Source organism: Seriola aureovittata, chromosome 10 (assembly GCF_021018895.1).
Source record: "Seriola aureovittata isolate HTS-2021-v1 ecotype China chromosome 10, ASM2101889v1, whole genome shotgun sequence".
Classification (NCBI taxonomy): Eukaryota; Metazoa; Chordata; class Actinopteri; order Carangiformes; family Carangidae; genus Seriola; species Seriola aureovittata.
The window spans coordinates 16,603,580-16,621,760 of record NC_079373.1 but is presented as its reverse complement, the minus strand read 5'-3'; the positions used below and the strand labels follow the sequence as shown (position 1 = coordinate 16,621,760).

Sequence of the window (18,181 nt, the reverse complement as noted above, 5' to 3'; positions counted from 1 at the left end):
CATTCGGTTTTCCCTTTCAGCTGCTCAACCACGGTGGCCTACATTTCCCACAATCCCAAGCCGCCAAATCCTCCGTGAATCAGTGCGTCCGCGGCGTCCGTTCGCTGACGAGAGGAGCGGGTCAGACAGTCATTGGACTAAACTGTTATAAGTCTTAACGGCGAGGCGACGGGCGGACATGTCTCTATCATCCACACAGAGCTCCAGCACGAGCAGCCGGAGGAGGAGGCCGCCTGAGCACACGCAAGGTGAGCGGCAGAAGCTCGTGTTTGATGAAAAAACTTTTTTTTTGTAATAAAGCCGACTGTGTCTTTAACAGCACAGTAAACGCATTCTCCATTTCAAGTGTTGTTTACAGTAGGCGTCATTTGCCGTGATGTTATTACGCGAATTAAAAGGGTAAATACGGTCGGCTCGGTATTGACAGAGCTGTTGCATATCGCACAGTCACGTCGTATTGATTAACGAGGTGGTTCTCACAGTGTGTGCATGTGCATATGCCAATTCTGCCTCAGTCTGTGCCGAAATGTCAAGGTTATAAAAGTAAAAGTGTCATGTGACATTGGACACACATATATATATATATATATATATATATATATATATATATGTTGTGATTGTTTTTTACCAGTCTTGAAGTCAAGTTGCCTAATTGTAGTGTTTGCTGTTGTGAGATGGACATCCTGTAGCTGTCCAAACTAGAGTTGCAACTGGTTATTACTGGTTACTGGCTATTATGATATAACAAACCAGAAAATAGTGTATAATCCATCACAGCTTCCCAGAGTCAAAGGTGATGGCTTGAAATTTTTTGTTTTTTTTCTAAACAACAGTCCCAAAACCCCAAATAAATTCGATTTACAGTAGTATAACAGAGACAACAGCAAATTATATTTGGGAATTTTTGACATTCTTTCTTGATAAGTAGCATAAAGGATAGCATAATTGATTATCAGATTAGTTTGATTAACTAATTGATTAAGGTAACAATTGTTTTAGTCCTCCAGACTTTCTTCTTCACTTTGTGTAAACATATCTAAAGTTTCAAAAACTGCTAAACCTGGAAGAGTCTAAATGAATTGAGGAATTGACTTAGTTATTCATCTATTTTTATGTATGTATGCATTTTTAAGTAATAATAAACAAAGGAACAAAAGGGCTATCTTTCATGTCTTCAAATGCTACTGATGAAACCAGCTATCTAGTGGTTACACTGAGAGGAAGTTATTAACTGTCAGAAACTTGACTTTTCTTTCCTGTCGTAAGATTTCACATTCATTATTAGCTTTAAGGTCTTCCTGCTCCACATCGAAGAACAACGCTATGAGTCGTGAATCAAGACAATGCTGCCAAACCCCCTCTGTCAATACACAATCACTATCACTCAGTGGCACGTTTTCTATTTGTGTACATTTCAGTAAGCAAGTACAGAAACAGAAAGAGGAAACAAAGCAAGACTACTTCTACCTAAAAGTATGTTGACTACTCTGAACTGATATAAAAGGGGGAAGTCTTGATTATTGTGCTTGCTTGCCTCATGATGCCAGTGATCTGTAAAAATTTGTTCATTAATCAAGGCCGTATCTTGGAAGAGGCAAACCCTAGAAATGAAAAGAAGAATGAATGATCTGATACGATTTTTACTCTTAATTACGCCTCCGATTTCCCTGCAGAACAAATGCAGCTGTGGTCAGGCTGTCAGAGTTGGTACTCAGTTCACAGATAGAGGAGGAAGTTTGTTTTTTCAGCATACTGTACAGGCTTCAAGACATTGACACATGTATACATCTAGAGAAAGACTCACAATCCAAATGCATTGATTCTTGACATACATGTGGACATAAAGGCTGTTCAGTCAGAGGGGTAATGCATTTAAGGCTGGACAAAAACGTGTAAAGTAATGTGAAGAATTGATTGAGAGGATGGCCAGTGTCATGTGCTTTTTGTGGGTGTGGTGCGTGTGATGTCTCTGTTTGCTGAAGTCTTAGAGGTTGGGGGTTGGGGTGGGTAATGATTTTTGAATCAGTGTGTGTGTGTGTGTGTGTGTGTGTGTGTGTGTGTGTGTGTGTGTGTGTGTTTGTGTGTGTGTGTGTGTGTGTGTGTGTGTGTGTGTGTGTGTGTGTGTGTGTGTGAGATGGGTTTTTTTCCAGTGTGATTCCAAGACATCTGAACTACCAGCTGTGCCACTATTGACAGAGGAGGGGTTCTGGGCTGTACAGTGAATGTTGAGAGAGCCAGTAATTTGACTCATCCCCTCTGACTCTGCACTGTAAGGAATGCACTGCAGTGCAGATACAGTGTGTAACTGACACAGAGCAGCAATAAGTCAGAGCACGAGGACTTTGTGCCCAAGACAAAGACTTGTTTGATAGCAGAAAAGCAGCAATGTTTAAATGAAAACTGCTTAATTTGGGCAAATACAACTATCATGTAGAAAAAACTGTTGACTGCATGACTGAGTCTAAAACAAATCACAGGTTTCAGCACCGAATTAATAAGTTAATAGACACCTAAAAGTTATAATGCAGTCAGTGCTATACCAAAACAATAAATTAATCTAAATTATGACCTAATGAGTAAACATAATATCATGCTATGCCACTTGATTTACTACAAATAATGAAATGTGACTGGATCATGGACAAATGGTACACGGTAGCTGTATGTATTATTGTTAATTCTATCATCATGTTGACCAATATTTCGACTACTAACTTTGTGAGTATCTGAAACATCTTTTAGTTCTCTTTAGAGTAATTTGTTTCTTTTTTGGCGATGCAGATCCTTCATGGGAGCATGATCCTCAGGCAGATTACAATCATGAACCGATCCTTGACCGAGGTGAACGACTTAATTCAGCAGACACATGCACTCCGCCAACACATCAATCCATGTCTCCCACACTTTGCACAACAAAGTGTATACCTACACACACGTGTGAGTACTGGGTGCCAACTTATTTCGTTTTTTTCAACAGCAATGTTGGTAGTTTACAGACGTTTATTTGTCATCTGGTTGCTTGTCATTTTAGGTTTGAGCCATAATGCTTGTGATGACAGCTGGGAGGAGATTCAAAGCAAGAGAACCATCAGAGCAGAGAACGAAGTGGAAGCCAACAAAGTGGTCAACAACTACAGGGTGAGAAGCCCGAAGGTTTTCTGCCACAAATAAAAATGATTGGAGTTTAGCAGAGCCGGTAAACTCAATATTTGATGTGCGTGTGTGTCTGTGTGTGTTAGTTTGGTTTCAGAAAATGGAAGAGCCATGTGACAGAGCGTCCGTTTGAAGACAGGTCAGAGGTTGTGAAAGAGCTCTACTCTGAACTGAATGTCATTAAGCCACATTCAGGTCCAGGTACAGGTTATTGTCCTTTTGTGGTGTATAAGCTTTGTGTTGACAGATAATTCCGATTCAGTACAACTTGGACCTTATTTTTCATGGTCATTGTTTGAATTTATTATGGTAACATTAGGCTCACCAATGTAATCACTGAGATCTGAGGACAAAAACACGAGGGGTTCAGAAATGTAACAAATAATTTCTTGTTAATCAGTAAAACTGATCAAATCAGCTAGCTCGGCAAATCATTTTACTGTGTACATTCCAAATAAGTTTCTAAATCACTTACTCATCCCCTTGTGCCCCTGTGGAGCATTGAGGCAAGCACAGACTGTCCAGTTCTGGGCCAGTCTCTGGTCTGTGCTGTAGTTGAGTTTGGCTATTTGCATAAAATCTGTCTGATCTCCCCATTTGACTTGTTTTTAGAGATGTCACTGTTTTCCCAGATCTCAGCAATTAACTTGACAAGTACAATTGTAATATTACTGAGAGAAAAAAAAGGGGGAAAATGCAAAAAATAATGAGTAAAAAACCATAAAGTATCCTGTATACTGTAAATAATTCACATGGAGAAAAAATTTTTAATGTGTTTGCTGGAGAACCTACAACTAATGGTTTTTGTCTGTTTGTCTTCCTGATGTCAGGTCATCTCATCACATGTGGAAATATAGCATATGTGTTTCTCTTTGGCTGGTGGGTGTCCCTGGTGTATTTCCTGGTCAGCATACTTATGTTCATCACTATCACTGGTGTACCGTACGGTAGGTGAGCTAATCAACAAAGAATAATGATTGTGCTCATTACTGATCATCAGCCTTTCCCCTTATTCTTGTCTTCGTCTCTGTCTTCAGGCAAGCTTTGCTGGAAGTTGTCTTGCTACTTCCTCTGGCCATTCGGCAAGTCAATCCACGAGGTACTGTTTGGATCTGGGTTTAGTAAACGCTTGGGACGTTGCTCCTGTTGATTCTTTTCCTTTTTTGACAAACTGAAATTAGGTAGATGGACAGTAAAAACCTGTCGTTTCCTCACCACCCCAACCTGTGGTCGTGAAAGCAGAAGTCTTATTTATATTTATTTATAGTTATTTCTGAATAACACCACAAGTCTGCAACACTACCCGCCATTTGCAGCAACTTGTTATTGCAAAACATTTAAATGCAGCTGACTCTTTGAACAGATATCCATCAAAATTCCTCTGCTCAGTGAACACAAACACAAACACACCTACTTACATTTTCAGTAACAGTAACCTACACACATTTCAGCTGTGAGTAGGTGTTTGGTGTTAGGAAACATTTCTCCTTTAAGCCAATAAAGAATGTAGAATAGTTGTTGACATGTTGCCAAACCTGCATGGATTGGGGAATAATATTTTCGAAACAGTTTCACCTTGCAATCTGATTATCTAACTGGTAGATTGTTTTTTTTGGTTATCATTAGACTGACAATGACGACCTTTCACCCAGTCTGCTCGGTCAGAGAGACAGAGAAGATAATAGTGATAGAAGAGGGTCGTGATGACAAGAGACGAAGGAGAGATAGTGCAGCTAGAGCAGCATCATCAGCTGAGCTTTAGGAAAGAGTGGAGAGATGCTGCAGAGAGAGGATGGCTGCAAAGCAGGTTGTGGCGTACTTGCAGTTACAACAAGGGGCTGTAACTGAACTGACTGGATGCTACAGTGACTCGCTAGTGACTCTTGAGGTACAAAGTGGTATTACAAGACAGCTAGCTGGGCAGAATGCCAATTTCAGTAGATGTCTCTGCAACACAATACATAGATTCAACAACTATCCAAATAATTGCTAATTGATATTATATTGATAGACCTATTGTGTCATTGACAAATTTTTGCCGCTATAAGCTGTGCCAGCAATCCTGTTATACTGTCACAGTTTATTGATTTCTTATAAAAATCAGGAGGTGTCATAGATACATCAGTAGTGCCATTTCCTTATCTGCAAATGTTACTGAACTGAAAAGTTACTATGCTCTCACTCCCCAACATTAATTGATATATTGATACATTACATTGATACGCACAATTATGTCATCCTGTGGAACCAAATTACCCTGATGTCCTCATATTGCTCACATTCTAACCTGCTGGTATTATTTGTTACATGTGTGATATCAGCCAGTTGTTTTCTTTCGTTCTTTCGCAAATCAGTGCAGTGAAAATCACACATTCCTCTGATTGTGTTTCTTCAGATCGGAAACACATTGAGGAGATGTTGTGAGCATGCACCAGACTGTGAGTGCAACATAGATGGGGTGGAGGATAACTCACCAGTTCTGCTGCCTTCACCCACAGAGGTGCCAATCGAAGAGTTGCCAAGACGACCTGCGCACACTCCCTTCTGGGTAACCTTCCACACTTAAAGAAATATAAAGTATACAGATACAACATAGATGAGCACCATTCTGCACATGATAAGCTGACATGGAAATAAAGTGTAGGATATCATTACCTCGTGTGTCCTTCTGGTTGTGTAGCATCGTTTCTCCACCTACATGTGGCTGCTGCTGGGATACCCTCCTCTGGTGGTCATTCATTCCCTGGCCTGCTTCTTCTCCTGGATCCTGGTCTTCACCATCCCTGTTTCCAAGATGAACGCACGGACCATGGCCGTCATTCTTCTCTTGCCTCCTGAGGATGTTTCTGTTTCCTCCTGCTCACAGAGGAAGGCAAGGGAGGGAATTAATATTTATCGGTCACAGCACATAAACATGGAGAGATTAATCAGCGTTGGTTTTATGCTCATGCACTAGTTTCTTTATTTTTTTACTTGATCTGTAGCATCAAGGCTATGAGACCAGAGCGCTACTGTGCTGCTACCATGCTGTAAACTGGTACTACTACAAGTACACCGTTGATGGGATCAATGTGTTCGCTGTTAGTATCCTTTACCATTATATGTGAGGCGTGTGTGTGTGTGTGTGTGTGTGTGTGTGTGTGCGCGACATGAACACCTGTTATCATCTTTGACCCCCATCTCAGACCTCCTCCCTCTAGTAATAGTTGCCATAGTAATTGGATATATTGACAGAGAAAATCACTATGCCAGCTCTGATGTCAAGTTCGCCATAGCAACAGGCTCCATCATACCTCTGTCTTATTACATTGGTATGGGCATTGCCAGGTAAGCTGTTTTCATTACCTTGAAACACACCTGTGAAGTGACACTATGCATCTCGTGTAACAAACATGTTTAACAGAGTTTTAACATAATTTTGTAGCAAGTGCTTCTGATGTTAATTGTTGATTTTTGCATTTGCAGTATCTCAGCCCAGAGTAACTTTGCTGTGGGGGCAGTGGTGAACGCTACCTTCGGCTCCATCACAGAATTGACCTTCTACATCACAGCCTTGATCAGAGGTCACCATGCAGCCAACCCTTGTCTGCAGGAGGTTGTTAAAGCAGCGCTGACTGGCACGCTGCTCGGATGCATCCTCTTCATTCCTGTGAGCCAACCTGCATTTAACTCACATTTTACATTTTTAAAGTCCTTAACTTAAAATAAAAAACCTCTTTTCTCAGTACATTTTCCTTGCCTCAACCATATGACTGAAACTTGAAGTGAATTTGCATGTCAGTCCACATCCTTAAAGGCGTCCTTTCAACATGCAGCCTCGATGAGCTGTTCACTGAATCAGTGTTAATGCCACAATAATGTATTAAAAAAAAAAATAAAAAAATGCTCACACACACAACACCAATCCGACATGTATGAATGAGGCTCTTTGCTTTGTCCCTCTCTCAGGGCATCTGCATGATAATCGGCGGGCTGAGACACAGTGAGCAAAGATTCAACAGTCGCTCTACAGGAGTGAGCTCTGCTTTGCTTTTCATCTCTGTAGGAGGTAAGTCTCCAAAAAAACAATATCCTATCACCTTGTTGCACATTTTTGGAAGTGTCAGGCACAGGTGGTGATAATGACAAGAGCTACGGCACAGAACCTTTCACAGGGGGCAGTAGTAAACAATTTTCTCCTTTTTAGCTGTACTTTTTGATGCCAACCACCTCATGAAACTGGCTCCTAACTCACTAGCAAACTCACTTACTCACTTTTAGTTTGCTGCAGTTTTTCCATCAGGAGAAGCTGTGCGGTCATTCTCAGACATGCTCCACACTGCCTGCTTGTATCACATCAGGAAAGGAAACTAGCAGGGTCAGCAGTTTAGACCTCCATACAAGTAGCTGCACCACATTTTAGCAAACATACATTCTAAAAGATTTACACAATTGAGCCACACTGCTCTCTAGTGGATATTAAATAATCAAATGAAAATAATTAGTGACTTTAAAACGTTGCTGAATTTGTAAATGAATTTAATGCATTTTTTTAATGCATAGATCAAATCTGACATGAAATTTCTCGATGGTTGCTCAGGCGATGATGGCAGTGACAGAACCAGCTGTACAGGTCTATTTGTGTGTGCCAAGGGTGAAATCAACTGCCATATTAAAGCATTACCAAAATGTCTTCAATTGAAACCTCCTCTTAACTGTAAATGGCAGGTGTATTTGCCCCAACGTTGTTCTCCAAGGCCTATGGGAACCTGGTGTGTGAGGCCTGCACCAACTCCACTGGAGGAAACAGCACGAGCAACAGCAGCGGACCGTTTGTCTGCCACAACTGCCACTACGATCTGGTCAGCATCAGTAGCCAGGAAACACATCCTAACATGCACTGACTTAAAGGCACTGTGCTATGTATAATGTATTTTTTATTATTTTTATTCAACAGAACAATGGCACACTCTTCCACAGCCATGTCGAGTAAGAAATCTTTTTTTTTTTTTTTTTATATACCGATAGTCATCAAGAGGAATTAACTGACCATTGGTCTTGCATTTTTTTGCCCTTTGACTACAAATTGCAAATTACTATGACTACCACCATCACTCCTATTTAACTTTGCATATCATACGCTTGTATATTGATGCAGCCCTTCCAGCGAGCTGTTTCAGTCAGTACAGTATGAAAATCACTTGCAGAACCTTGAAACATGCTTGAGATAATGCAATCTATTGATGGAAACAAAAAAAAACTGCCTGTATTTTATATGTGCAAGAAATGCAACTTGTGAAGGAAGACTTTCCTCAAGCAAGTTTCAAAATAAAGGTATAAATATATGTTAAAAAAAAACGGCTAAAACATGTTAAATCATCATATGGTCCTTTGAGTTTCTAATGAATTCAGTCAGCTGTAATACCTTCCATATATTTCGTCCTTCACATTTACTGTGTGTGTTCTTGTCGTCAGGCCGTTGGTGTACACAGTGTCCACCCTCCTGCCAGTTGCCTACATCATTGGTCTGATATTCACACTGAAGACACACTCCCACATTTACAACATCCATGTTGAAGAAGGACAGGGTATGAATCATTCTGGTGGTCACAGTTAAGAGCTAACACAAAATTGCACCTTGCATAATTACTCTACAATACAGTGAGGGTTCATCCATCGAATGGTAACTTACCACACCATTATCTCTTTGTGTATGTTCACACAGTGACTGGCCACCATGGTGCAGTGGTCCACTGGTCACGGTGGAGGTCTCTGGTCATCCTCATCATGGCCACTGTGCTCACATCCGCCTGTGCTGATCTTGTCACTGAGCACATCCAGCCCATACTAAACCAACCCAGCGTCTCTCAGGTCAGGGAGAACCATGCATCTGAGCTGCTCAGGCACTTTTTATTTGGTCGTTTTCCTCTGTTGGTGCTAATATTTCTCTTTGTTTCTCCAGTATTTCATTGGGGTGACAGTTCTTGCTATGGTTCCTGAGATCCCAGAGATTGTTAATGGGATCCAGTTTGCACTCCAAAACAACATCAGTCTCAGGTTAATCACGTCTTATTAAAGAAAGTACCAGGACAGGTTAAAAAGTGATATCTGCATCTAAATGATTCTTTCTTTTCAGCTTGGAGGTGGGGGGCTGTATTGCTGTGCAGGTCTGCATGCTACAGATTCCAATACTGGTCTTATTTAATGCTTTCTATGTAAGTCATCCTTCTCTCATTTTCATCATTGATTCATTCATAGAAATATCAAATGTTTGCTGTTTTATAGTTTCCTGTGATTGAAGACCACCTCTGCTTTGTGTAGGATGTGGGATTTGTGCTGCTATTTAGTGACTTGCACCTGTGGGCCAGCATTTTCAGTGTGATTGTGGTCAACTACATCTTCATGGACGGCAAGTCTGATTATTTTCAGGGTGAGTTTTAAAACTTTTACAGTTTAATTAGACATTCTTGGAAATTGAAATTTGGATTTGTTGGAACGCCAACAATTCCCATGTGCATGTAAATAAAATGGCATTCAGCAAAAGTTTTTAGATTTATCCCGACGTTGCATTTCATCCCCTTTACGTTTTGAAAACCAATTGTAAACATTTGGTTTGATTCGTTGTCTCTAAAGTTGATTCAGTCAAGAACACTGTTCTTTTTTTATATATCAGTCACTGATCCTGAGGATGTTCAGAGGTTTATTCAGCAAAGTTATCTGAATATCTCAGTAGATCGGCCAAACTTGCCTCAGGGGAAGTTGTCACAAACCAACAGTCCCTGTGTGCATCTGAATTTCATTATGATTATAAATTATTACCACTGACTAAAATTTGATGTCATATCCCAAGATCGTTTCAAATCTCTGCAATGGCTGCATTAAAAACAAGAAACATCTCTAAATACATTCTCTTTCAGTATTCCTAGGATAATGTTATGTTTAAGAAGTGAAACATGCTTATCGAGTGACACCTTGCAACGATAGGGCGTGGCATGTAAACCTTCCATCCATTTTTATTTCCCGTCTTCTTTTTTCTCAGGTACGGCTCTGGTGGTTGTTTACCTTATCCTGCTGGCTCTGTATTACTTCGCTCCATCTCCAGCAGGCTGTTGAATGTGGATCAGCGATTTTCCAATTTCTAAGCCTGGAAGAAACTGAACGTGCAAATTCAATACCACTCCCGCTTGGTGATATTATATCCTGAATGGATTATGACTGAATGATCATGTAGGACTTTTATTTTATTTATTTGTTTTGTATGTTGTATCCTGAATTACACAACTGATGAAACTGAACATTTTAATCTCAGGTAGGTACTTTTTGACTGCATATTACTCCTAAAACTGAAAACAGTTCAGTAGGTAAGCTAACATACGTGACTACTTATGCTCTAAACTGTGGGGACTGAGAGAGAAGCAGTATTTTTATAATACAAATGGATATTATGATATAAAGACACTGCAATAATGGTATTTTGTCGAAGGTACTGTTGTGATACATTTGTACACTTTTTAACTCCAATGTAAAACTGGTACATGTCTATTAGAGTTAATTGTGGGGTTTTTTTTTTAATAGTTGAAAAAGTGGCATGGCTGGCTATGCATTGCAAGAGCAATAATATCTCGCAATACAACATTCTGAAAAACCGGCTGCCCGTGTTTTTATTGTTTGTACAGACAGGAATTACAAAACATGATGTACATTATAGCCGTAATTGTCTTTGAGGACATATTCACCTTTTCTCCAAGGAGTTTGTGTAAAGTGACATGCACAGCATACTGACATGCAAAAGAGATCATTCAACTCTCATTAACATCAAAAATGATGCAAATATAAACATCTCAATCTTAAGCGATATGGTCTGAGCATGTCATGAAGCGGACCCTGGCTTCACAATAAGACACAAATAAGGCCATAACATGTCAAACTCAGAAAAAAGTGACTGAAGTGGGATTTTGAATGTGAACAAGGGAATTATAATACAATAACTTTCAGATGAGTTTAGCTTGATATTGTACCAACACAGCTACAGTGAATGTGTGAAATAAAATGCTGCCGAGATACTCAACTCAATATTAAAATTGAAGATAGAGATTAACCAAACAGATGAAAGAAAGGCAAGCAGCTGGAAGTGTTACTACAGTATTCAAGAATTACAGTCCACAGTAACAGCAAAAGTTTGGTTTTCATCAAAGTCATGCAGGGCGTACCTAAATCTGATTTCACAGAAATGACTGAGCCTGCTGACATTTTAACGATAGTTAATGTTTGCGGAGCCATATCACAGTATTTTACATCCTGAGTACGCCTGACATGCTCCTCACATACAACTCATACCTTGTTACAGCACAATGTTCTCTCGAGAAACAAGACCAAAAGTTTAAAAAAAAAAAACAACTAGAGGTTAAAATGGAGTTGAAGCACAGACATTGACAGGACAGTGAAATCAGGTAAAAAGGAAATATAGCTACATGATCTGCTACAATTCAAAATTGTGTGTAAAAATATAAATTAAATAAAACAGCAGCATGGTGAGAAAAATAAATAGGTAAAAATGTCAGTGGATTTAAGTAGATGAAAAATCTTTAGTGGCAGTGGTATCTCCTGAATAATCATGAGCAGAAAAAGTTCAGCAACAAAAGACTCACTTGGAGAGCACCAGCTAAATCACATGGAGAAAAAAGGCCTGCATGTACACAGTTCAGACAGTAATGAAGAGATAAAAGTCTTTAAAACATTTTTTTTTTTAACTGTGTGTGATATTTTGGTCATTCAGAAGGCACCAAATGAAGAAATAAAAAGGCTTGAGAATTGCTGTGGAGCTACAGGTGTGTAAATTCATTTCTAAAGTACTCAGCTTCATTTTTCCAAAAAGAAAAATAGAAGAGGCACAAGATTCACAGTGATGCAATGTCACAGATGATTTTAAAGAGGCCTTTGGGTTTTCATCTGATCATAAGGCCTAATGTGACCAGTGAGGGAAACTTTTTTTTCAATTTAATTACAGCTCGATATTAGCATACAATCAGGAAGTCCTTGAGGCTAAAACATGATTGCTTAAATAATTGACCTAGTTAGACTGATGAGAGGTATCACAGTTATAACATGCATGATGAGCAGTGAGCCACTTTTCAGAGAATTTAACATATTTCTAGATGAATAGAAATGTAAGCGTCTATAAGGATGAAAACTGGTCACAAATTTCTCCAGTTTGAAACTGCAGTCATCTCTAAACCTTACCTATGTCACAGTGGCCGTAGCAGCAGCTGACTGGCAGCAACACATCTTCACTTCAACAGTGAAACAGGCGCACCTCTAAACAGAAGCTGAAATTACTCGAGCAGAAGCGACATTCATTTTGCCTTTCAAGAAATGGTCTTTGGAAGATTTAACAATTCTTGCTCATGCTCCACAAGTTTGAGTGACAGCGATGTGTGGTAAAAAAAATTAATAAATAAAACAAAAAACGGAGTATTGCACAAGATACCCCTGAGCAACAAGGAAGTGGAAATCAGCATACAGTGATTCTGGTTTCCACACTGATGCATGGCTTATGACGGGTACGTGCAAAGTCCAATCTGACACGTTCACATACAGAGAAAGTTAAAACATTGCACTTCGTATTTAAAAAAAAAAAAAAAAAAAAAAAAAAAAAGCACACACATTTACATAAGACTGGAGTTAAAAGGCATTCAAAGTATTTTCATAACCATCTGACATCAGAATTTGTTTCAGGAACTTTTTTGCCTAGTTAACTGCAATATTACAGCCAGTGCTGCTCCATCACATACCGCCTCCTACAGTCTCTGCGCTCCCTCTATTTGAGCCGCTGAATTAGTGTGTGTGTCAGTCCCAGGCTGAGCAGCTGAAGGGTGGACAGCTGGGCTAAGTGAGGGAAAGTTTTCAGCAGTTTTTCCCAGGTCAGTTCCAGCAAGCTAGGCACCACCAACCACACTTTGTACAAAGAGCCAGTCCTCCGGTTCCCGGACATGTTGACAACGCCGCCGTGGACGTACATACAGCCAGCCTGAAGCAGAGGACCAGTACAGGACATTAGAGCTGCAACAATTAGGCCATTATTCGCTAAGTCAATTGACATAAAATTAATCAGCAACTATTTTGATAATCTTAAGTAATCTTTCAGCAAAAACCCCAAATGTCCTGTGTTTTCAGTTTTATCAATGTGAGGATTTGCTGCTCAAATCCGTTTTAAAATCATTGTGAATTGAATATATTATCTTTGGGCAGTTGGTCAGACAAAACAGGACATGAAGATGTCATCCTGGGCTCTGAGAAATAGTGAGTCATTTTATAGACTGAACAATCAGTTAATTGAAAAAATAATCAGGAGATTAATAATGAAAATGATCTGAATCATTAGTTGCAGCCCTACAGGAAATAAAGCTCTCATCTAACTTTGTGTAGATTTCTTTTCTCACTCAGTGTAGAGGACAAATCTGTCGACAGTATGGATGCGACACGTGTGAAAATAAATTTTACTGACAGGAGTGACTGCAGCACAGTGAAAGTAGGCTGGTTCCGGCATGATGGCAGGCAGCTTGGTCCACTGAAAAGTCTGCAGGTTGATCTTCCAAAGGTCCGACAGGATCAGCTCTCCATTATAACCCCCACATATAAACACCTCTGCGGATTAAAACAGAATGAGACATGATTTAAAAAAAAAAAAAAAAAAAAACATTTCAGACATGTACACAGATGAAGCTGCTGTGTGAAATACTCCTTACCATCTTTGACCTGCACACAGCTGTGACAACGGCGGGCAGCAGGATATCCTGTCATGAAGATAGCAAATAAAACAAAGTGAATTTATTGTGTTGTTTTCAAATCATTCATTCAGGAAAAATAAAATAAATAAAAGACCTGAATGTGGATCACAAACCTATTTTTTCATGGGGTTTGGTGATTATTTCCTCCCAGTAATTTGTCTCCAAGTTATATGCATGAATCTGATGAAGACAAATAGTATTAAATAGATAAAATGAAGAAGTAGCACTTTGTGCTTATGTAAAATATGTGGCTGGCTACCTTGTCCAGGGAATATGATGTCCAGGAAGTCCCACCTCCTAAAATGTATATTCTCTGTCCATCATGAACTAGTTCATGTCTGTACCTGTAAAATCAGGCATTCGTTTTCAGTACGTTTCAATTATCATGTTGGGAAGTCACTACAGGTCAAACACTGTGTGACTGTTAAAATGATTTCTGTTGTCTGACCTCTCCTCAGGCAGGTCTGACGGTGCGTTGTTGGGTTTGAGGTGGGCCCACTCTCTGGTGGTGAGGTCCAGCCTGTGCAGGTCAGTGCTGTAAAGGTAGCCTGTTGTCCCTCCAAACACATAGAGGTAGCCATTTATGATGACCATCGCCTGGGAAATGGAGATTACTCATAGATGTTTGTGTATGGAATACACAGCTAAAGACAGTAGTCAAAAAGTAGTGAATAAATGATGACACAGAAAAAGATTTTAGGACTTAAGCTGCACATTCAACCAGCTATAAAGAGACAAACACTCTCACCTGCCCGTAGATCTTGTTGGGCTTTTTCCCTCTGCAGTTGAGCAGGTTCCATCGCTTGTACTGAACATTGCAAACATGGACATCATTGCCATTGTTTTCACCAAATGGAATCCCAGTACCACCAAACACAAGCAGGTTGTTGCCATGTAAAACAGCTGGAAGCGACAGACAAGCAACACAATCAATCTCTACTACAGTTTTAATATCTTGCAGACTATCCCAAGTGTTTCATGAAGCAAGTGTTTCTATTTTCTCACTCATCAGAATAAACTAAGAAAATCTACATTTGCCCCTGAGTCACTGAAGAAATCAGGTTACTGTAGAGGGCTGACTGTAATCTGGTTGCTTAAATTCATGTAAAACACGCTGATTGTTTGCAGTGTATAAGTTTACACAGATGGCCTTAAAGGTGTCATGAGGATTTTTATTGTAAACTGTTTATATTCAATTTTCTTCCTCATTAAACATTAACAGAGCAAATTGTTCTTATATGTTTGAAACCTACATTGTTTACATCTGTGTTTATTAGCTAGCATGCTCCTTCTTCACAGCCTTTGGTGGCACATTGCGGCATTTCTTGGTGCATTACAGCCACCTGTAGCATTGACCCACTTGTAAAAACACTGCTTCGAAGCCGTAGCCTGTGGCCAAACACTCCATAGGGTTCCTTTAAATAAGACCGGTAGCTGGTTTTACCTGACATAGAGGCCAGCTCTGTAGGCATGTAACCCTCCGTGCGGACTTGTTGCCACGTGGCTGTGGCAAAATGAAACCGCCAAAGCTCCCTGAAAAGAGGGTAGTCTTCATTCTCTGACCCGCCTGCCTCCTCAAAGTCTGGGTTGTAGCCCCCAAACACGTACAGGTTGGTGCTGTCTGCAACACAGCGGTGTCCACTCCGGGCGGGAGGTACACAGTGTCCTGTTGGAGGAACAAGGAAAAGACAGACAGACTTTTTGAGCCCCTGATGTAAAGGGAAAAGGAAATGAAGATGTTTACCAAACTACATCTTTGCTGTTAAATATTAGACAACACAGTGTCTATCATCTTGTCCTCCTCAAATGTGGGCTTATTGTCTTTACCTACAAATACTGAGCGTAAAACTTGGTGAGTTTTACAACAGCTACAGTATGCATTTTACAGGAGCAGGATCACTAAGTCAGTTTATATTGACATCCGTTTCCATCTGTGAGGCAAAAAGGGTCGGAGGGGGAGGTCATGCAGTTTCAGCACCTTCTCTCAGAAACCTGTTGGGGATCCGCAGGTTGGGACAGGAAGGGGAGAAGATGCGTCGAGCCTGAAGCCACCGTGCCCGCTTCTTAGAGCCTGTAAGTCAGTCAACAGCAGGGAAAGAGTCACACACAAGCTGACTGAAATATGAACAGTTAATGTACTGACACTCTACTAAAAAACTGTAAGATTTGACCTCTTGACTATGATTCTGCATCAAAAGGAAACTGAATCATTTTAGTGAGTCTTTGGTTGAAATGTTTATCACCAGAACATTAAGAAGGGCTTTTGCCACTAGTCGGGAGTTAATATTGTCTGCTTTTATGTCCAGTCTCAACCTTTTCATTTAGCATACTGTTAATGATTATGCAAAAAGGTGTCATACCATAACATTTTGTGGAGTTGAAGGCCGTTTGACACATCAAACATACAGAGTTTAAGTTTTATAACCCATGATTTCATGTAAGTAATGTCTGTTTTCTGAACTGTATCAGTGAAGTAAAGCTAACGTTGTGTGTGCGCTGTTGTCTGCAGTGGCCCCTCCTGGTCGCTAATACACGTCCCCCACCATCTTCCTATCTGCCTCTCATATGTTAATCCGTTTTTAGGGACAATAACAATAGCTCTGTTGATGACTGTTGGAATTCATTCACTCACAAATGTTTTGCTCTCTTCCGTAGCAGCTTTAGCTAACGTTGGCCTGTGTGCTTTGGCGGTGATGCACCACAGCTAGCATCGCTAACTCGCAGACAAATTAGCATCCTGGTGTAAACAAAGACTTCATCAGCCATGGCTACTGTTAGCTTCCTTTAGTTCGCTGTTTGATTTTTCTGACAGCGTGAGGCAGCAGGGTGGTCGGTGCTGTTTACAAACCTGAGTCTCGGATGAAGGGCCTCCACGACAGTTTCTCAAACTTATTGAGCTGACTGAAGGTCCCGTCATGTTGGGCCGACGACATCTTAACAGGAGAGCACTCACACACACACAAAGAGGGAGTCACACCCAGACCTGGACCAGCACCCGCTTCACTTTCACCAAACGCCGTGGCATGAGACTGCAGGCTCGACAGACGGACCAAAATAAAGTGAAAAAAAACTAGTGTGTCCGTCCACACCTGCTGCTGCCTGCAACGTCACAGACAGCTGCCCTCAACTGACCAATCACAGGAGGAGGGACCCTGCATGTCGCGTTCAAGAGCCACATTGAAATGTTTATAGTTTTTAAGTGTTGGCATACAGTATGCACAATCGGCTCAAATATCGCAGTACATAAAAGCTTTACATTCTCCGTGTGGTTAAAAGGGAGACAATTCCTTACCTTGCCTAAGACTCGTACCCATTGGTGTTGCACCAAAATCTGGACCCCGCACTACACTACTGCAGTCTCAGCGCGCCCCCTTCCTCTTTTAACACATGGAAGCCCATTTCCGCCACTGTGATGCAAAAATTCTACTCACGATTAAAGTAGTCTTTTGATTTTTGAAACTGACTTGGCATCTAATAAAAAATCCCAAACTATTATTTTTTTAATCAATTGATCAATTGGATCAATTGATTTATAAAATGTAAGAAATTCATTTCGTTGAGTTTAAGGGGACATGAATTATTTGTTTCGTCTAAAACCCAAAGATTTTTAATTTATTAACTCATGGGACAAAGAAAAGCAACAAACTCTCACAAATGAGGAGCTGAAACCAATGAACGTCACATTTTTGGTAGAAAAATTAAACTTAAACAATTAATTGATTATGATTGTTGGATACATTTTCTGTGTATTTTCTGTCAGATAGATTGGCATAACTGTATCTGGTAATGTTAAACTTCAGTGAGAGATATCCTGAGTTTATGTAAGCTACTGTAATTTGTTTGCTTGCTGCAGTAAGTCAAGATCTACATTCTCCACCAAAGTGTATGGTGACTTGCAACCTGACAACTGAACCAAGTCAACCGAGTCAACCTTTCCCCCAGATCTTCTGGGGCTGCTTTGCTGACATGTGGTAATCTTGATTTGGAGCTCACTGGGATAGGCTGAAGTAGCAAAACAGAACAGAAAGATCAATCATCACATGAAAAGCTAACATGGATTGTTCAGATAGCGTCTGTGAAAATAAACATAATATACATAAGAACTGTAAGAGTTGTCTCAGTGACAATAATAATGAACTTTTTTGATTACCAGTGTTGTTTCGCTGCAGTTCACTTCACTAAAAGCATGTCACAGCGCATGTGTTCTATGTAAATGCATGTTAATGTTTAACATTTCAGGCCCTTGATGCCTGTCCAGACTC

At 40.2% G+C, this 18,181-nt stretch overlaps 2 protein-coding genes across 3 annotated transcripts; one reads left to right on the top strand and one right to left on the bottom strand.

Moving 5' to 3' along the window:
- The first annotated feature begins 118 nt into the window (after positions 1-118).
- Positions 119-10,780, top strand: LOC130176430 (uncharacterized). Of its 2 annotated transcripts, none has more exons than XM_056387524.1 (20): positions 119-248; positions 2,782-2,937; positions 3,032-3,138; positions 3,240-3,354; positions 3,984-4,100; positions 4,191-4,252; positions 5,549-5,701; positions 5,834-6,025; positions 6,138-6,237; positions 6,339-6,480; positions 6,619-6,802; positions 7,102-7,201; positions 7,861-7,994; positions 8,090-8,121; positions 8,608-8,720; positions 8,858-9,003; positions 9,095-9,189; positions 9,269-9,347; positions 9,454-9,562; positions 10,172-10,780. In XM_056387524.1, exons 1-20 carry the CDS (start codon positions 179-181, stop codon positions 10,243-10,245), a joined length of 2,280 nt encoding a protein of 759 aa, XP_056243499.1. In that variant the 5' UTR covers positions 119-178; the 3' UTR covers positions 10,246-10,780. The 2 variants fall into 2 exon arrangements, with proteins under 2 accessions (XP_056243499.1, XP_056243498.1); XM_056387523.1 differs by having other exon boundaries at positions 8,608-8,744.
- LOC130176432 (kelch domain-containing protein 10-like) lies at positions 10,768-17,625 on the bottom strand. Its single transcript, XM_056387525.1, has 10 exons — positions 16,768-17,625; positions 15,898-15,990; positions 15,364-15,585; positions 14,668-14,822; positions 14,368-14,516; positions 14,179-14,263; positions 14,033-14,099; positions 13,878-13,925; positions 13,637-13,776; positions 10,768-13,159 (listed from the first exon to the last, which is right to left on the bottom strand). The coding sequence occupies exons 1-10, from the start codon at positions 16,850-16,852 to the stop codon at positions 12,950-12,952; spliced, it is 1,254 nt and encodes a 417-aa protein (XP_056243500.1). The 5' UTR covers positions 16,853-17,625; the 3' UTR covers positions 10,768-12,949.
- Between the last annotated feature and the right edge of the window lie 556 nt (positions 17,626-18,181).